General features: G+C 38.5%; 1 protein-coding gene across 1 annotated transcript; it reads right to left on the bottom strand.

Annotated features, from left to right (window-relative positions):
- Nucleotides 1-360: 360 nt before the first annotated feature.
- Nucleotides 361-18420, bottom strand: mrrf (mitochondrial ribosome recycling factor). Its single transcript, XM_077543159.1, has 7 exons — nt 18362-18420; nt 14519-14695; nt 14298-14447; nt 9604-9722; nt 3955-4046; nt 1304-1463; nt 361-1232 (listed from the first exon to the last, which is right to left on the bottom strand). Exons 2-7 carry the CDS (start codon nt 14691-14693, stop codon nt 1155-1157), a joined length of 774 nt encoding a protein of 257 aa, XP_077399285.1. The 5' UTR covers nt 14694-14695; nt 18362-18420; the 3' UTR covers nt 361-1154.
- Nucleotides 18421-18450: the final 30 nt, after the last annotated feature.

Below are 18450 nucleotides of genomic sequence, written 5' to 3'. Positions count from 1 at the left end.
CCATTAAAAAGCCATTCCTTTCCAGTGCTGTATTTATTTGAAGACGACAAAAGGAGCGAGACAGAATTTTTTCTCTCGCATCTTCACCAGTGATGTGGCAACAACAAAGTCTAAAACCGCTTGGAGTGATTACACAACAACGACCTGGTAAAAAACAAACAAAAAAAACGGAACACTGTCATAATGATCCACCATTAACCCAGAATTAAAATAACGTCTGACAAATTTGAATTTGTAATATGCATGCTACGCCGGTCGTTGGCATAAAGAAACAACCATCCGTCCATTTTCTATCACAGTTTGAACAACATTTGGGATACAACCCAACTGGTCGCCGGCCAATCACAGTACAAACAACCATTAGGTTATGAATTTACTGTATCAGTAGACTACTCACAAAAACTTTGGCTTGTAGGTAAAATTTCAGGATGAACCTAAAATGTGCTGCAATGATGTGTTTAAAACATGAATTGACCAATAAACTTTCTGATTCAATTAGAACAGGAATTTAAACATGATAGTTTGACAACATGAGAGCAAGACAGTATGTCACCATTGCGAGGCTTTAAAGATGTTCTCAGTGGAAAGCTTAATGTAGTTTCACTAATGGTTGATAAATGCAAGTCAAAATCAGGTCCTAACTTAGCTATAAAACAGAATTATGCTAATACAGTGCTTTTAAGATACTGTGAGCAATGTGGAGGAACAGAAGCCATTCTATAGGACTAAAAACAGTCATTTGTGGTGTGTTTTTACAAAATATGAAGCTATATAGTAAATAAAAACTTTGCAAATGGGCGTAACAGAAGCTATGACGCGTTGGTCCACCTTTATTACGCATGTTTTCCCAGACTATCATTTTCGGTGTTTGCATATAAATGATAATAAATGTGTTGCTTCAGATTCCCAAAAAACAACCACTGTCATGTAAGATGACCAAAACAATGTTTTTTTTTTGTTTTTATCCATCTTCAGTTCATGTGAACATCAGCTTACATGTGAAACCGGCACAAAAGTCCAAACCCTATTCCCACTGTGTTCATGTTTCTGTAGAATATCAACACAACGCGTACTAAACATGTCCGCCTGTGGGTGTGGCTGTGACAAAATGCTGAAGTATTGAAACTAATAGCTGCGTGTGTGTCTCCTCACATTCAACTGAGCAGCTCTTTGGTCTTGGCTGCGAGTTGTTTGTCAATGTCTGCCGTGATGTTGTCGACCATCTGCTGAATCTGCAAAGGCGATAAAAGACGCGACCGATTTAGTCGCGCTCATGAAGATTAAACCTCTTCCTCCCTCGTACCTGTTTCTCCACAAGTCGGATGGTGTCCTCAGATTGCCCCTCCTTGGCCTTTTTCACTTGCGCTATAGCGTTTGAGCGCACTCTCCTCACAGAGTCTTTGGCCTTGTTGCTGAACTGCTTGGCCGTCTTGGCGAGGTTCTCTCTGTGCTCACGTGTCACTCTGCGAGGGAGTAGACCAAAAAAATGAGAGCAAAACAAACAGCAAAGTTGAATCCCTGGCACACAAATTAAAAGCCACAGTCGACTTTTTGGTCAGACATTGCTGACGTGTGATGATGATATTAAACAGGTTTTTCCCGACCATACGAAAATTTTAGACAAATCTTTTCCCAGAGAAACAGTGAGTAACCCCGAGAGAGCAGACCTCCACCAAGGCCTGGATCATTTTCCCCTGTGAAATCAATTAACAGCTGCGATTGAGGATTTTGATAACTAAAAGGCATTATAGGGTACAATTTTAACACAATTTAATGTTAAACAACCTCCATCCATCCACTTTCTATACCGCTTATCGTATTTAACCCTGGAGAACCCACGGGGTCAAATTTGGCCCCAATAAATTCTGCTACTCAAATAACAAAGAACTTTTTTTTTTTTTTTACAAATTTAACTTCAAAAGTCCAGAGTGCCACTTCTGACCCCTATATGGGGCCATCTAGTGGATGAATATTGCACTTACATGAGCCAGAGTGGTGGCGACAAGATGGCTGCCAACATGCTGTTTTGTTGAGCTGGAAATCAATCCAAACAAAACCATCTTCTCAGCAAACCATCAGATGGCAAAATTGTGTTTTTTTGTGTTAATCTATTTCATATCATGTTGCAGAATGCCTAGGAGTATGTTTTATATATATATATATTGATAAATTAGCAACTCTGAGCTAGTTCAAAAAACAAGGGTTAAATTGAAAAAACATATATGTTGGTGTTCAGTGAACTTATAGCAGTCATTTAATGTATAATTCATAATTTTCCAAAGAAGAAAAGGGTTCTTGGGTTCTCCAGGGTTAAGGTTGCAGGGAACCGGACCAAATCCTATTTTCTCTCGGTACACTAGGTTCCTCCCACATCCCAAAATCGGGCATCATAAGAAAACAGGAGTGGCTGCATGATATGCAATGCCAAGTTGAGCTGAATCACTCCAAAAATACAATAATCCATCACATTTATTCACTTTTGACAATTAACAGTTCAATCATAATGAAGGTTTATTGTCAAGTTGTATGACACACAAACCATCCTTGTGTGGATATATGACCCAACTCACCTTTTATTATACCTTCAAAACAAGTGCACACCAAAGTGCTCAAATCAGGCTGTTATTTGTTGAAAGTTTGTAGCTGCTATTTTACAAACAATCACTCCCAAGGCTTCACTCCACAACTGAAACATTCATCAAGCCGGCAACTTCGGTAATCACCTCGCTTGTTTTTAATCATTCGCAAAATTGGACTCGCCGTGTCATTTTGCTTCTTTGTCCTTAATTGCCGTTTTCTAGCCTGGTGGACTATTTGCAAACAATCTACGAGTAGCATCTATTTAGTGCAAACAATACACTCTAATTGCTGATTCCACTGCGAATCAACGGGCATCTTCTTCTTCTCTTTGCAAATGCAAATGGGGGGCTCGGGAGCGTGCCGAGGCTGATTGGAGGGGGCGGTTGGGTGGGTGCGTTGGGAGAGCGGTCCGATGCTTGTGTCCCTACACCATCAGACTAACACCTGCTGCTGCTGCATCCGCCAGGAAACATGCGTGCACATAAACGGGCTTGCGCTACATCTTATATGCAAATGTGAACAATACAGGGAGTAAATGGATGAAAAGACTCACACACACGACAAAACGATGTTGGTTTTTGCAACAACAGTTCATTAAATATTATTTTAGAGTCTTTATTCTCATGTCATCTTCACTCCGACAATACTACAACTTTATTATTTATTTTCCTCTCATATTAATTGATTAGGTGATTGTTTTTTTTTTTAGCATAGTACAGCGGTCGCCAGCCTTTTTTTGCACCACCGAGCGGTTCCCACGAAAAGACATCATGAATTGATTGAAAATACAACTGACAACATGGCAAGTCATAAGCCTTCTGTAAATTGGACAAATGGGAGACGAGATGCCAAAAACATGCGGTTGGCAATTCATCAACTTCATGCACTAAACGTCGATGCGCAATGGTAAAGTTGACATGCAGACTAGTCGAGTTATCTGTTCAAATCTTACTCATAATATGACTGGAATTTATTTTAAAAATTTGTCTCACAATATTTTGACTTAATAATTAATTAATTAATATTACAACTTAAACTTAAAAGTTAGCTTGCGGGCCTAAACATTCAGCCATCCAAACTATGACAAACACATGCAATAGAAGATTAAAAAAAAAAAAAACATATTTACATATTTTTGTTGGCAACCTGTTAAACAGTCTTGCCACTTCCTGATCCGATGTGTCAAAACAGATCGCATCACTACACTTATGAACATCGACAATGTGGTAAAAGAATATTCAATAAGTCAATATTGATTCACATTGATGATTTTGCCTGAAGGAAGAGTAGATAGATGACAGAAAAACAGTGACACAACATGGAAAGTCTGGGTTTGTGCATGTGTGTGTGTGTGTGTGTGTGTACGAAACTCACTTAGGAACAGGCACCTTGATGATTGTCCCGTCCACCTCAGGGTTGAGGTTCATGCTACTCTCTCTCAGGGCACAGGCAGCTGCCGCGGTAGCCTGAGGCAACGTGCACACCAACAAACACAAGAACACACACAAGAAAGGTGGGGTGAAAAAAAAAAATCTAAAATCAAAGCTACAACTGCAGGTTGTGGTCTTTCTCCAGCTGGCAGTCATTAAGGTGTTCTGTATGCTGTGTGTGTGTTTGGGTGGGGAACTTGTGTATGCGCTTGTGTGGCTGCCCCCGTACGCTGTGGAAGTGCCTTGGGCCACTGTCAGCGCCAAGTCCTGTGGGACAGGGCTGAGAGGTTGCAGGGCAGGGCGCTGACCCCCAGTGACCCGACAAGTGAGTCTGCTTGCAACACGCACATAAACACACGCGCGCAAATGAGAGTTAGGACCACACTTAAAAGAAGAAAAGAAAAAAAAAAGTCATTTTGTTTATTGATGATGATAATGCCATAAATCACTCCTGTAGTTGATGGTCAAACAACAACTAATGTGCAACTTGACAACAACCAACAAGTTCCAGAAACTGAGACTTTATTCTCATAAAATTGAGACTGTTTTCATACTTTTTTTTGATCATTACAACTTCATTCTCATAAAATATTTGCAAAAATACAGCAAACGTAACATGACTATTTTCTGACTAGTACTTCTCTCAAGTGTTGTTATAAATTCTTAACCTTTGCCTGAAAATTAACAACTTTGTAATAATAAAACAATTTCACTAGCCCTAATGTTTTTGTTTTGTTTTGTAAAATCATAACTTTATTCTCATAAATTACTGTATAACGTCAAAGTTTATTCTCTAAAATTATGTTGTTGTTTTTTGGTAATAAATGATACAACTTTATTCTTGTAAAATATTCACAACAAAGAAAATATAACATGACTATTCTTGAACAATTTCACTTTATTTTCATAGAATGAAAAACATTTTGCAGATTTTTCCCCCCAAAAAGAATACATCTTCTTTGTCAAAACAAATGTTTGTCTTTTGTAAACTTTACACTGAGCTAATCGGGTTGATTGGACCATATTTAGCATTTTATGCAAAATCTGTGATCTTATTTATCGGTTTTAGGAAATTACATATAATGTTTATGAACAGTTTTTGAAGAATTGTCTTTTTATTATCCGTGCATTCCCTCAACTGACGTCAATTATATGTGGGTTTTTGCTATTCGTGGTACGGGCCAGTTCCTATCCCGCGGGAATGGCAACGGTCGACTGTAGATTAAATATAAAAGCTTTTTTAAATAGATATATTGGTCCATCTTAACGGCTTTTTCAAACTTGATCAATGAATGGCCGAAAAATCCGGATCGTGTAAAGCTCAGTCTTTAGTTTTATAAAATGTGATTATTCTTGCAAACAACTTCCCTATGTATTAAGTTTTAATTTTTTCTTATACGCTTTTGTAAAATTCCAACATTAGTCCCGTAAAATGTTGACTTTATTCTCATCTTCTTCTTTTTTCTGAATAGTTCCACTTTGGTCTTTTAGTCTCATACTTACGACTTTATTCTTTACTTAACTCTTTTTTTCCCCCAACAACACATTTAGCTTGCTAGTGTTCTCTTTGCACTCCAAATCATGTCATGTGATCCACGCGTGGAATCATTCTTTATGAAATCACCACAGGCTCTTTGTTGCTCATTTTTGTCTACCTGTTGCGGTTGCATTATTGCCAGCAGCCATTAATGCACCTGAATATGCAGTGAGTAGAAGCTGAGCTCTTCGACTGATTAGTGTTGTGATCTAAACTGCAGAGAGTGATCCTTCGTTCAGGAATGGCCTCATTAATGTCAGCCTGATTGGACATCAGATAGCCTTAAAATCTGGCATCATCCTGCATGACATTTGGAGGCATGTAGTAAAAAAAAAAAAGAAAAGAAAAAAAAAAGAGCTGAACACAATCTTGACAATGATCATTTGGACGCAAAAGGGCATTACTGAGAGATTGTAAACATCTTACCAGATGCTGCACTTTGCAGATTTTGGAGAAAGAAAAATCACTTGAAAACAATTTAGCTGCATGACAATTCCCTATGCTGAGCATTCCAAAGAGTTTAAAAATGTATGAAATATGTGCATATCCTTTTCTTTTTCCTTTTTTAACCCTCCCTTCTCTCCTTTCTAGACAGCTCCTTCTGGTGTTTTCCACTGGGGGGTCGGGGGGGGGGGGGGGGGGGGTGGGGGGGAGAAATGGCAGTAAGATTAAAGGAACGTATTTGTACGCATAGAATTAATTAATTCAGCTCTTGTTTCTTGTCTTTTGCTGAAATCGCCCAGAGAGCACAGACCTCTGCTTGCTCTCTTGGAGCGGCGAGTGATAGATTCGGCTCATACATATGTTTGAGTGTTCTCAGCATCATATTCATCACCGCTTCCGAGCTCATGACGGCCATTTCTTCGCGTGAAATACCAAACCGGAATCTTTCAGGTCAGGTTCTCGTTAATATGCAAGTGGGGATCGGGGGGGGGGTGGGGGGTATTACACTGAAGTTTCACATCAAACGGAAGGCGGCCTTCGTTGGAAGCCAAGAAGTGAGCGGAAAGGAATGCCAGTTGCTTGCAGTGATGCTCACCTACGCACAAACACAGGCCTGCTGCTTGTTAATGAATGACTGGAAAACAATTGAAGGGCATCTGGAAGGCAAAGTAATGGATAGGCATCATTATAAGCCTATTAGGTCCGGGCACGGCGGCCTCACCTCTGTGTGCGACGTGAACGCCAGAGAAGTGCGTTTGTTGTGTGTCTGCTTGAGCGTGCGTGTGGTCTGCGGTTAGCGTCACTGCTAAGAAACACTTACCAGAGGACCACTGGCTGGGGGCGCTTGTGGCTAAAAATGCAGCCCGCGACTGAAAGGCTCCCCAAATTACGTTCTACCCCCACTACTCGGTATCCTATCCTCTTGGCTCTCAAATTTCTAATAGGGATGGGCGAGTACCAATACGAGGTATCGGTGCCGATACCAGCCTTATTTCAAGATAGGTCAGTACTTGTGACGGTGGCCAATACCAGTATCGGTCGCCTTCTAATAGCCGTAAACTAGAAATTAGAGGAATAGAAAATTGACATAAATTTCATGTAATTTCATTGCTGATATTTTGGGGGGGGTTTATGCAGTAGTGGTATCGGTAACGATGACTACTCAAGAGTTAAGTATTGGTATCGGCCTGAAAAAAAGTGGTATCGAACATCCCTAATTTGATTTCCAATCACTGTGCCATGGCACATTACATTGACATTATCAGATGTGCAGCATGAAATGACCCATTTTTACTGAATGGTCACGTAATGGTCCGAAATGTATTATTTATTTACTACAAATGATACATTTGTTCACCAATCTATGCCAGCGGCCATTCGGTCCGTAACACCTTATCTGAGTTGGTTCATCAAGTCTGACAAGACTCACCGTAACAACCCAAGCCAATCTTAGCTCTTCCTTGATATACAAAGCTGATCTCTCAGTCAAGATGTTTAACATTTTTCCTTGCAAGCAATGTACTACTTTCCTATTGAAAAAGGCTTTGGCACTATTTTGTGGAATCTTAGAGCATTTTCAAGATGGCACCAAAAATGCAAATAGGTGACTTTTTCAGTAAATAGCTGAGGATAGTATAAACAAAACATAACATTTACTGTATAAATAAAAACATGTCAGGGATTTCTTTCCTTACTTCTTTTCATTTGGCTGTTTATATGTATACACACGTTTGCTGCAATTATAACAACAGGTTAGCGATTGACTACTGTGCATTCCGACTTACAAATTTGCACCACGTCACAGCCGTGGGAAAGGAACAAATGCTATTCTGTCTAAGTATTAAGTCATAATTCCATTTTTTAGTGTGATCATTTGAAGTTTACATTACTAAATATAAATATTGTTGCTTCAACTGTTAAACTTCATATCAAGTCAGGAGTTCTATTTTGAGGTAAGTGAAAAAGAAAAGGCAATACATGATTGTGTAACGTCTTAATTGCACTTTTAAAAAAAATATAGCATTTTGACTTTCCAGACCACCAATCTGGAAAAGTTTGGACACTATAAACCTACTGGATGAACCAGAGCCGTGATTAGTACAGTGTTGTATCGTTGAAGAAGGAAAGGAGGGGATTTAAAAGAAAAAAAAAGGAAAGAAAAATAATTCATTCCTTCCTAACCTGGGGGTAAAATGAGGTCATTTCCTATTGGGTGACAACGTGCACACAGACCTATCTACATATCAGCACACACACAGTTCAAGTTCTTGGTGCTATCTTTCACTCCAGAACAAAGGGCTCCTCGAGTGATCCATCAATTAGCATATGAGACCAAGTTGGCGTGAGACGCTAAGGTCGGGTTTCATTTATGTCTGCTCTGGCTCTACTTCAAGCCTCGGATTATTACCTCTGCCAAGTACGAAAGAAACAAGGCCAGGGGTACTGTTTTAAACTGCAGTTTGTTTGTCAGCAGCATTACGGAAAAACAACTTAATCGATTCCCAAGAAAGTTTGTGGAGTGCTAGCACATGTGCCTCGAAAGAATCAATAAAAACATGATAGAATTCTGGATCATTCATTAGAATATGAATTAAAAAACGATGAATGCTAGCTAATTAAGAATGGATTTAAATTTAAGCGCCTCGTAACTGAAACATTGTCACTGCATTTGCTTAGTATCTGAAAAAACCCACATGCCAAAAAAGCACATAAACAACTATATGAGTGTTGGACAAAGACAAAATGCAAGTAAACAATAATAAACTAAGAGGTTTGAATACTGTGAGTACCAAAAGTGGGCGGTCCATCAATCTGTCAACTTTGCGCATTGACGGAAGTAAGTTTTTGTAATAAATTTGGCACTCCATTAATGACGGATGGTGACGGATTGACGAAACATTGACTGATGCCCACCTCGAAAGACGGAAACATAGATGGACACTCATTTTGCTACGCAATCCACGTATGACGGTTCGGCTTGAAATATTGACGGATTAACCAACTGTTGACAATTGCTGAATGACGGACGCTCAAAATGTATCGACGTGCCCAATGCCCACCTCTGGTGAGTACCTTATTCAGGCCATATTCAATTTGCGATTCTTTTTTTTTTTTTTTTCTGGAGAGCTCAGTATTGTTCATTCTGTAATTTTATCATCATTGCTCTTTTTTTTTTTGTACGTGTATGTGCGTGCGTGCGTGGGTATTCATTAGTTCACCTAAAACCTATTAAAAAAAATCCTAAACCGTTCACCTAAACCGAACACTTCCAGACAGAGTCGAGAGGCCGTCAGGAGAACCGAGGAAGGACCAAAGAAAAGAAAGGAAAGTGAAATCCAGCACCGACCAGACACCACCCACCAGGCTACCAACCAGAGTCCTTCACCAACCTCAATTGCAATTTTGAAAGCTCAGAATGAAAAAAAATATGGATGGTCAAAAAAACAAGGCACATGGCCCCTAAATTAAAAAAAAAAAAAAAAAAAGTACAGCCCCATCACTTGCGTTCTCTTCTGTGAACCAGGACGTGTCCTAGCTACACACACATGCACTCACACGAGTAAAAACAACTTGTGTTTGTTAGTGTTGCTGGTTTGTGAGTGATGGTTTTACCTCGGGGTAGCTGCTCATATTGACCATAATGAGCTGAGGGGATTTCATGGAGACTTGGCCGAGCTGGTTGAGAGGGAACTTCCCATCTGGGGTTGACACCACAATGTGGTCCAGAGCTCCTGCACAGTACAACGGGGCACAACTTCATTACTATTCATTTGCACTGTCAACATTATTACTATAGTTTCTTTGATCACACAAAAAGAGTTGCCAACACTCATCATAAACGATTGCAACTTTTGCCCGACAACAGTGGGAGCTTACGAACGCTCCCTAATTGGCTATGTTGTGGTACATTTCACCATCGCTGAATCTGCATAAGAAACTGGACGTGGCTGAATGGAACTAAATAGTCAGCTAGTGACCAACAACAAATGTGGCTCAAGGAAATGTATTTTGGTTCTTTTTATGGGCACCGCTCCTTCCTTCAGTGATGAGAGAAGCAAAGGTGTGTTGACCTTGACCTTCCCCCGCCCCATTCCCCTTTCCTCACATCTGGCTAACCTCAGACGCAGTTGTTTCCTTCTCTTCCACCTCTGCCTTACATCACTCTGTGCCTGCTTAGGCTGCAGAGGTTGCAACTCATGACACCGCCGGTGGTACGTGCATTTGTGTGTCAAAAATAAGAGGTTGAACGAGAGATGGCAGTCATTTTCTTGATGCGATCGTTTCATCATTTGATTCTAAGGGTCAGATACAGAAAATATGTAGCATATAACGCTGGCCGCGGGGTTTTTAATCCGAAACTATGACCTTCAGCCTGTCCGTCTTTGTTACTTATGCCTTGACGATGTGCACCTACACATCTGTTAGCACTTACGCCGGCCAGACAGGCGGCCATTTCTTTACCAGGAAGAATATCAGAAAGCTCGACCACATTACTTGACGTGAGAAAACATTAAATATGATCATGACAAAAAAAATTGGGTTTAGCCTTTGACAAGCATGATGAATTTCCACTAGATTGATCATTCACATTCATCAAATTGATTGTATGTACTATACTGATTTCAGTTTGTTCACTTTAAAAGTATCCATTACTGAATATGGTATTAATGAAATAAAATCTCTGCATATTATTATTATTAATTCCCTTGTTTCATTCGTAAAAACAATTTTTCATTTTTTTTTTACATTTGGAAATCAAAACTGAAAATGGCAATTCTGGAAGAAAGGTGGTGGGGGGGGGGGGGGTGATGCTACTTGAATAAAGTCAGAAAAATGTGTAATATGATGAGAAGAACATTTAAATATTGCAAGATAAAAGTTAATACTCTACTATGAGAATATAGACATGTTCAGGTTTATGGAATTTTACTAGAATAAAACTTTCTGGAGAAATTGAAATGCTAATAGCTGAATGCTGTGATTTGAATGCATATGGAATGCTTATGAAGTCAATTGAGAGATAAATTATGAAATGATGACCTCCTGGTTCCTCGACAACGCACTTTAGCAATTGCGCCACCGAACAGAATCAGACACCTGGTAATGACGAGAAGTTAAATATATGGAAGTGGGCATGGAAAGTGGTACTTAGAAAAAGTTCAATGTCTGTTCCAATGAAAATGAATGGAGAAAAGTTGATATTTAACGTAAAATTGTGCGAATACTGTAAGTAATGTGGAATCAGACGATATATATATATATATATATATATATCACAGGAGGCGTGAATTTTTTAAGCAAGTCGAAATTTGAACAGTGTAAATCGGAAGTATTATGTGGGAGTTTGTTACACAGCAAAAAAGTGTGGAGAATAAAAATCACAATAACATATGTGGGAATCGTGGTCATGAGAAACACTCTAAATATTACAATAATAACATAAAAGAAAAGGTTTTCGAAGAATAAAGTTGCATTTTCTGACATTTCTCAAGAGAAACTTCATTGCTTTGGGAGAACGACGCTGTAACATGATCATACATTTATAACTGCATTTATGAGTACAATATGGACCGGTAAACTACGCATTGAAAAAAAAAAAATTATTACATCATTAAGACTCTTTGTTATGTAATCCCCACTCCAACATTTCTTGTTTATATTTTACGTTTATGCCACACTTTTAAGGTCTTTAAAAATGCTTTTAAAACAATGCAAATCATTAAAAAAAGAAAACAAAAATATACAAAAATATTGATTATATGAATCAGGTGTGCTAGTGGGCGGAAACATCTAAAACCTGCAGGACTGCGGCATTCGAGGACCAGAATTGGTGAACCCTGGTTTACAGTAAGAACTCTTTTTATTTATCTGCCAATTTAAATCATTTGCATTTCTGGGGATACATACAGTAGAGATTTAATGTTAGTGTTTCACGTTAGGTCAATCAATAAAGGACAACTATCGTAGATTTATGGATGTTTCCTATGATCATAATAAAAGGACTCGTAATCCAGATGTAGTGTTCCGATGCCATCAACCTCGTTAAGCCAAACAACATTACCAAAACTCTTGTAAAATATTAAGAATAGCTATGAATAGAACAAGAAAACAATATTAACAGCAAGGAAAAACAATCTTATGTCGTAGGCTACACATTTTCGGCAAGTATTGGTTAAACGTGTCACTGTCCAGAAATCTTTCTGAAGGCTTGCGACTGACTGAAAGATGACTGCATTGAAGTCAAACTAATCCTTCAAAGTACCGATGCTGCGTGGACGTTTCCCTGGCAACCCCGCTTTGACCGCAACAACCCCGCGGATGTTCTCTCTCCATCTATCTCTTGCTTTCTACACACTTTCATACAGTTAGATCCACACTTACTGCTGATTAAATCCAGATGAGAAATTTGTGGGAAACACACACACTTGTGCACAAGACACACACACACGCACACTCGGACATGACGTCATTCCGTTCCACCATCTCATCCCTCCTGTCAAACCTAAGTCCTGCTGCCTCCCTGGATTACTGTGCAGCTGGACAGAAGAGGGGCGGATGGACAGATGGATGGATGGCGGAAAGGAGGTAGAGGAAGCAGATGGAAACGAGAGTTCTTTGTGCTTTGAACTGACTTGTAATTGAAAATGTTTGAACCAGAATATGAAAGAAGAAGGCTGGTGAGGAGAAAGACAAATATGAGTTTGGAATAATATTAACTCATACATAAATACTGACACATTGGCCATATATGGAGTTTTCTTCTATTGCTACTCACTTCTATTGCACATGTAAAAGCAACACATGGCACTGGAAGCCATAAACAAAAACATTTAAATATTGATTACCAAGTTAAAGAAACACATAGGGCTGTGCAATTAATCGAAATTCAATTACGTTTTTGATTATTACAATTGACGATTACAAAATTCCCAGAATCGTACAAAAACGAAAATACCCGCTGAGATTGTCGGAGTCAAGCTAACAGCAGTATGTATGACAGTACGAGGGGGTAACGCTGAGAGAAACCCAATTTCAAAATAAACCTTACCAAGTAGATCAATGCATTGTAGCGCTTTTATTTTGAAGTTGTTTCCGGAAGCGTGTCGTCACGGTAAAGGACTGACGACCTATTCGCAAATATAGTCTATCAAAAACCTGTGCTAATGTAGGAGTAAAGTCATAAGTGCAGTAAATATTTGGATGAAACATTCCTAGGACATAAAAAAAACACACAAATGGAAAAAAGGTACATACAGCGGTAACTGAGTGTGCCTTCTTCCTGCCGTATTACACCACTGTGCAAACTTGTTCATTCACCATTCGTACCTTTGAAACGTAGCGTAATGGAATAGGGCCTTGAGAAACCGAGGGCCCACTATACTGTATATCGCACTGTACAAAGATATTATTGATGATGACACTTATACTTAAAATTTATTTTTAACGCCATTTAACAAAATGGTGACCAAATCCTTTCTGACGCAGATGATGATTCACTGATGTGTCAAACTGCACCGGTATAGCGCCAACTACTGCCAAGGAGGACTTGCTCGATGTTAGATTTTCTGTTTTTCTTCTTCTTAAGTATTGGTGGCTGATACCGGCATCCTCTACGACTACCCGAGATCTTAAAATAAGGCCAGTATCAACCCCGATCGATACCAAGTATCGGTACTCTCCCATTCCTGATGATTCCATCATACAAATTGAGTTTTCCATGGCATACAATTTTAGTGATGCAGTTTGCATTGAGACTATAGCAGTTATGCATCTATTTATCCTTTTTTTTTTATTTTTTTTTTTACTCCACTCAATATCACCTATTCATACTCACATTCACAACTATGGACAAGTTTGAATTAACCTAACATGCATGTTTTTGGGATGTGAGAGAAATCTGTAGTAGCCTACAAAAACATGCATGCAAACTCAACACAGGTAAACATGCTAACCATTACAACACAGCGCTGTAGCAGAAATGCTTAATTCGAACCCGAGTAGAACTAGCTCCTTCCGCCCATTAGGTCTTCCATTTCATCCCCCTCCGACCCTCATCCCAAACTAAGCTAGCATCTCTCCATGCCGGAGGCACCAGGTCATGACCTGGATGTAGTTGGGGAAATGATGGTCAAACTGGGGTCAAGATAAGACCATATGGAGCAATCCACGATGCAAACAAGGTGTATTTCTATGTAGAAATTAATTATATTTTGTGGTAGTTTTGTTCCAAAAGCAGCTGAATAAGCTTACATATTGTGTATATAAAATTATGAGAAAGAGAAGAGAATGCGAGGATGAGATAATACCGGGTGACGTTCTGATGCTGAGGTTGCGCGTGAAGTCATCTTTGAGCACATTGACGACCTCCATCATGTCCTCCTTCAATTCATCCAGACTGATGATGTCTTCCACCAGAGCGGCGCTAATATTCACCTTCGCTTGTCCCTTTGCCTTGGCTAGGAAGAGGACGAGAAAGACCGTTGAGCGAGAGACAAAGCCCACAAGTCACTACACAGTCCACAGTAACCTTTAGCCTTCTTGGTGGCATAGAGTCGGACGCACGCGGCAGGGTGGCACGGGCTGCTGGGAAACAATGTTGGGGCGCCGCTGAGCTTTGCGGGGACCACGGGGGCACACCTGAGCGGTCGCACCAGGGACCGGAACAACAGCGGCTGCAGTCGGCTCAATTGATTCACCGCCATGACTAAAAGAGTAAACATACAAAAAGAAGCATAGTTTTCATTATTTAGCATATATATGTGCAGTATTCATATCTGCCCCCAAAAAAATTTATGTGACAATATGTAATGCTGATTCTTAACTCATTCACTGCCATTGACGGCTATAGACGTCAAAAATTATTATAAATTATAACTATTTCTATTAGTTTAACATTTTTTCCCCATTTTTGTTAATAAAAGTATGAAAGCGTAGAATTTTTTTGTACATTTAGAACAGATGTAAAATGTGTGATTAATCGTGAGTTAACTAGTGAAGTCATGCCATTAATTACGATTAAAAAATTTAATCCCCTGATGCCCCTAATTTTTAATAATCTTTTTTTATTTTAGTAATCTTTTTTTATTTATTTTTTAAAGAAAAGATTATTAAAAATTAGGGGCGTAAGGCGATTACAATTTTTAATCGTAATTAATTGCATGACTGCACTAGTTAACTCACGATTAATCACAAATTTTGTATCTGTTCTAATACAATAAAAAACATCTAGGTATTCATACTCTGTTAACTAACAAAAATGTTAAACTAATAGAAATAGTTCAAATTAATTTTTTACGTCTATAGCCGTCGATGGCAGTGAATGAGTTAAATAAACACCAGGCAGTGTTCCCCACACCATGTTAATACTTGGGCAGGCCACCCAAGAAGTTTTCAAGAAAATGCAATAAAAATTAGAGCTGCCAAATGATTAAATTTTTTAAATCAGATTAATCACATCTTAGAATTTTGATTAATCACTTCAACTAATCAATCAACATTTTCCCCCGCCAAATTTGAAGAGCACCGGTTATGTGTTCATTCTTTTGACATTTAATGTTTTGATTAACTGCGGTCAAAATTAATAGTGTGATTAATCTGCGTTAATTTATGATTAATGCAATAATTTTTTGTGATTAATTAATCAGTTAACGCTTTAACTTTGACAGCACTAATAAAAAAATATATATATAAAAAAAACATGTCACGGCCAGATATACCGCATGTAACGTTAGTTTGCCGTCACTCACTTGTGGATCATGAGGTTAGAGGACATGCAAGTAACAGGACTGACAACCCCCCCCCCCCCCGACAGAAGCGACGGAAAAGTGATATAATAATTCAAATTTTTCCAATACAAAACCATTCATTGTTACATTTTAGTTAATGTTTATGTAAATTTAAATATTTTAATTTCAGAACAGAAACATCTTTGGAATGTCTCATATAAATTAAAAACATAAAAAGAATAAGAAATCTCACACAATGATGAGTAAACCGAAGTATAAATCAGAAATGATACATCATTAATTTGACTACAATATTTTTTTATGTATTTTGCTTGATTTAAAATACATGTAATTAATTGATTTAATTAATAAGTGTACTTATTTGTTTTAATTTATCTACGGTAATCAATGTGTGGGTGGTCACAAAATGTAACCGGAACGTCTTTGAAAGAAAACTCAATAACGCAAAGAAAACAGATTGCACTGAAAAACATAAATACATAAATAAATAAATCTGTAGCCGTAAGGAAAGTTGAACATAAACAAACCAACACTGCTTCAATAAATATTAAGACAATAAATTCATTGGTGGAGATTAAAAGTTAAGATTTCTTCACTGGAGTTTAGTATCAATCTTTTAGTAATATTTAAAAAAAAATGAAGCTCTAAAAATATGTGCAGTTTGACCTTAGTCCTATTTTTGTTTTATCAAATTTGAGGGATAGCCTGCTCCGTGTTAGGCTTATTACTGCACCTGTACTTATTTTTAAAAAGTGGTGGTAATAGCCAATATCAGCCAGTAGGAGGTAGGCATACATTTTGTACAAGCACTCAGTCATTTCTCCAACTGAAGCACACATACAGTGCTGATGTTTGGGGATTCCTAAAGGGGAACCTCCCAGACCATTCAGTAAACACATATACCAGACAGTCCAGCCCCCTCTGACTTTATTATGGACTCACCACCTCCCACCTTGCAGGCGGAACTGTGCTGCTGAACACAAGTACAGACAAACTCTGGAGTAACAAAAGACGGCAGACACAAACAGACTAATGCCTGTCTTTCAATGTCACTGGCTGTGAAGAACTCTCCGTGAGCGTATAGGGGAGAAGCATACCACGGTGTTGGACCAAAAACAGAATGTGGCTTATTATACTGCTATGATAAATGAAGAATTTGGAATAAAAGTCAGTGCCAAGGTTGCACTGCTAAAACATTTCAAGTGTTTTTATTTTCTTCTTCTTCAGCGAGGAGCAGGGCAGAAAAAATTAATGCACTTCATGTCAATGTTGACTTTTTAAAATGATGTCAGCTTTCCGATATAAAAAATGCTATAATGTATGTTTGTTTTTTTAAAGTGGTATGGCCACAGTCCAACTCGTTACTACTAAAAAAAAAATCCCAAACCAAATCTACGAGGCACACGTCCAGAGATGAACTGATATCCAAATATGTTCAGGGTAGACTGTGGACCACCACCGCATCCCATGTTAAACTCCTAACAGGCTTTCAAAGCCCAGCAGGCAGACTTTCCTGACAAGCTGATATGATCTGACCCAACTGTGGGAGAGCAAATCGGCTCCGATGCGGGACGCTGACGGAGCTCCTTGGAAGGGAAATCAAGCAGAAAAAGTAGAGCACAGGTGGTCAATGGGATACTGTAACATCACATCCTGCAGATGCAGCTGCAGTCACACCTCCTCTATTGCAGCAAAGCAGGGAGTGAGCCCGCACCAGGTCTCCTTTGTACAGTTTACAGTGTGAAAAAAATTATATCTGATCATGCTCTTCCTGGTTTAATCTCATCTCTATCAAACAAAAAACAAGGTTGAATATATAAGTATTTGTAATGCAATGTAACTAGCATGTCATGACACATTTGTACATTATTTATCTTCAATAAATAGCAAAAAAACAAAACATAATTCATCCAGTGAGGGAAAATAATTATTATTATATGAGTGAAAATAATCATTTTCTTTAATAAAAATAAATGTAATAAATTTATTTTTTTAACTTCTACTTGGGAACTAATAAGTTATGTGACTGACTGTGTGACCAGCTGCTATCTATTTATTTTTATTACGTTCTTTGTAACTGAATTCTGTGGAGAAAGGACATACTTGTCTTCTTTCTGCTCCATTTCATTCTAAATCGGAGAACATTTGTTTTTTAGATTATACCGTTACTTATTTTGTAAATGAATTAAATAAATGATTCAAATGAAATGAGATTTACTGCTGCACTTATGTGGCGTACATGAATTTGACAAAACTATCCGAATATGACTAAAATATATAAGTCGCGTGACATTTGATTCGAACTGTCCACATAACTCGTTTGATTGAAATGAAATACATTAATCAAATCTGACATAGAAGAGAGTGCTACAATATGATGTAAATACGTTCTGCATAGTTTTGACATCTCGTGAAAGTGGAAACTGGTGTAGGAGTATGTTTAGCGTAAGAGTGAAGGTCGTTGTGATGACTGACACGTTTTTTTCTCCTTTTTCCCGTCTCGTAGCACGTCGGAAACTCACAAACGACAGTAAGAAACGCGGCGTAGCAGAACCATTAAGAATAACACCGTTCCAAACATATACAGCACGTTCAATGACAAAAATTAGGGGTACTTTACTTACTGGTGCGATCATTCACAAAAGCACGTTACAGGGAAGCGACACTGGACATTTAATCGTCATCGTCCCTCGACGGATTTTTTTGAGACGAT

This window comes from Vanacampus margaritifer, chromosome 14, assembly GCF_051991255.1.
Source record: "Vanacampus margaritifer isolate UIUO_Vmar chromosome 14, RoL_Vmar_1.0, whole genome shotgun sequence".
Classification (NCBI taxonomy): domain Eukaryota; kingdom Metazoa; phylum Chordata; class Actinopteri; order Syngnathiformes; family Syngnathidae; genus Vanacampus; species Vanacampus margaritifer.
This window is presented reverse-complemented; position numbering and strand designations above follow the sequence as displayed.

Bases quoted from the DNA above. Each gene is read 5' to 3' on its own strand.
- mrrf (XM_077543159.1), bottom strand. From the start codon at position 14,693: ATGGCGGTGAATCAATTGAGCCGACTGCAGCCGCTGTTGTTCCGGTCC. The intron at 14,448-14,518 runs GTTACTGTGGAC...TCCTCTTCCTAG, and splicing joins TGCCACCAAGAAGGCTAAAG to CCAAGGCAAAGGGACAAGCG. The intron at 1,464-3,954 runs GTGAGTTTCGTA...ACTCCCTCGCAG, and splicing joins ATCAAGGTGCCTGTTCCTAA to AGTGACACGTGAGCACAGAG.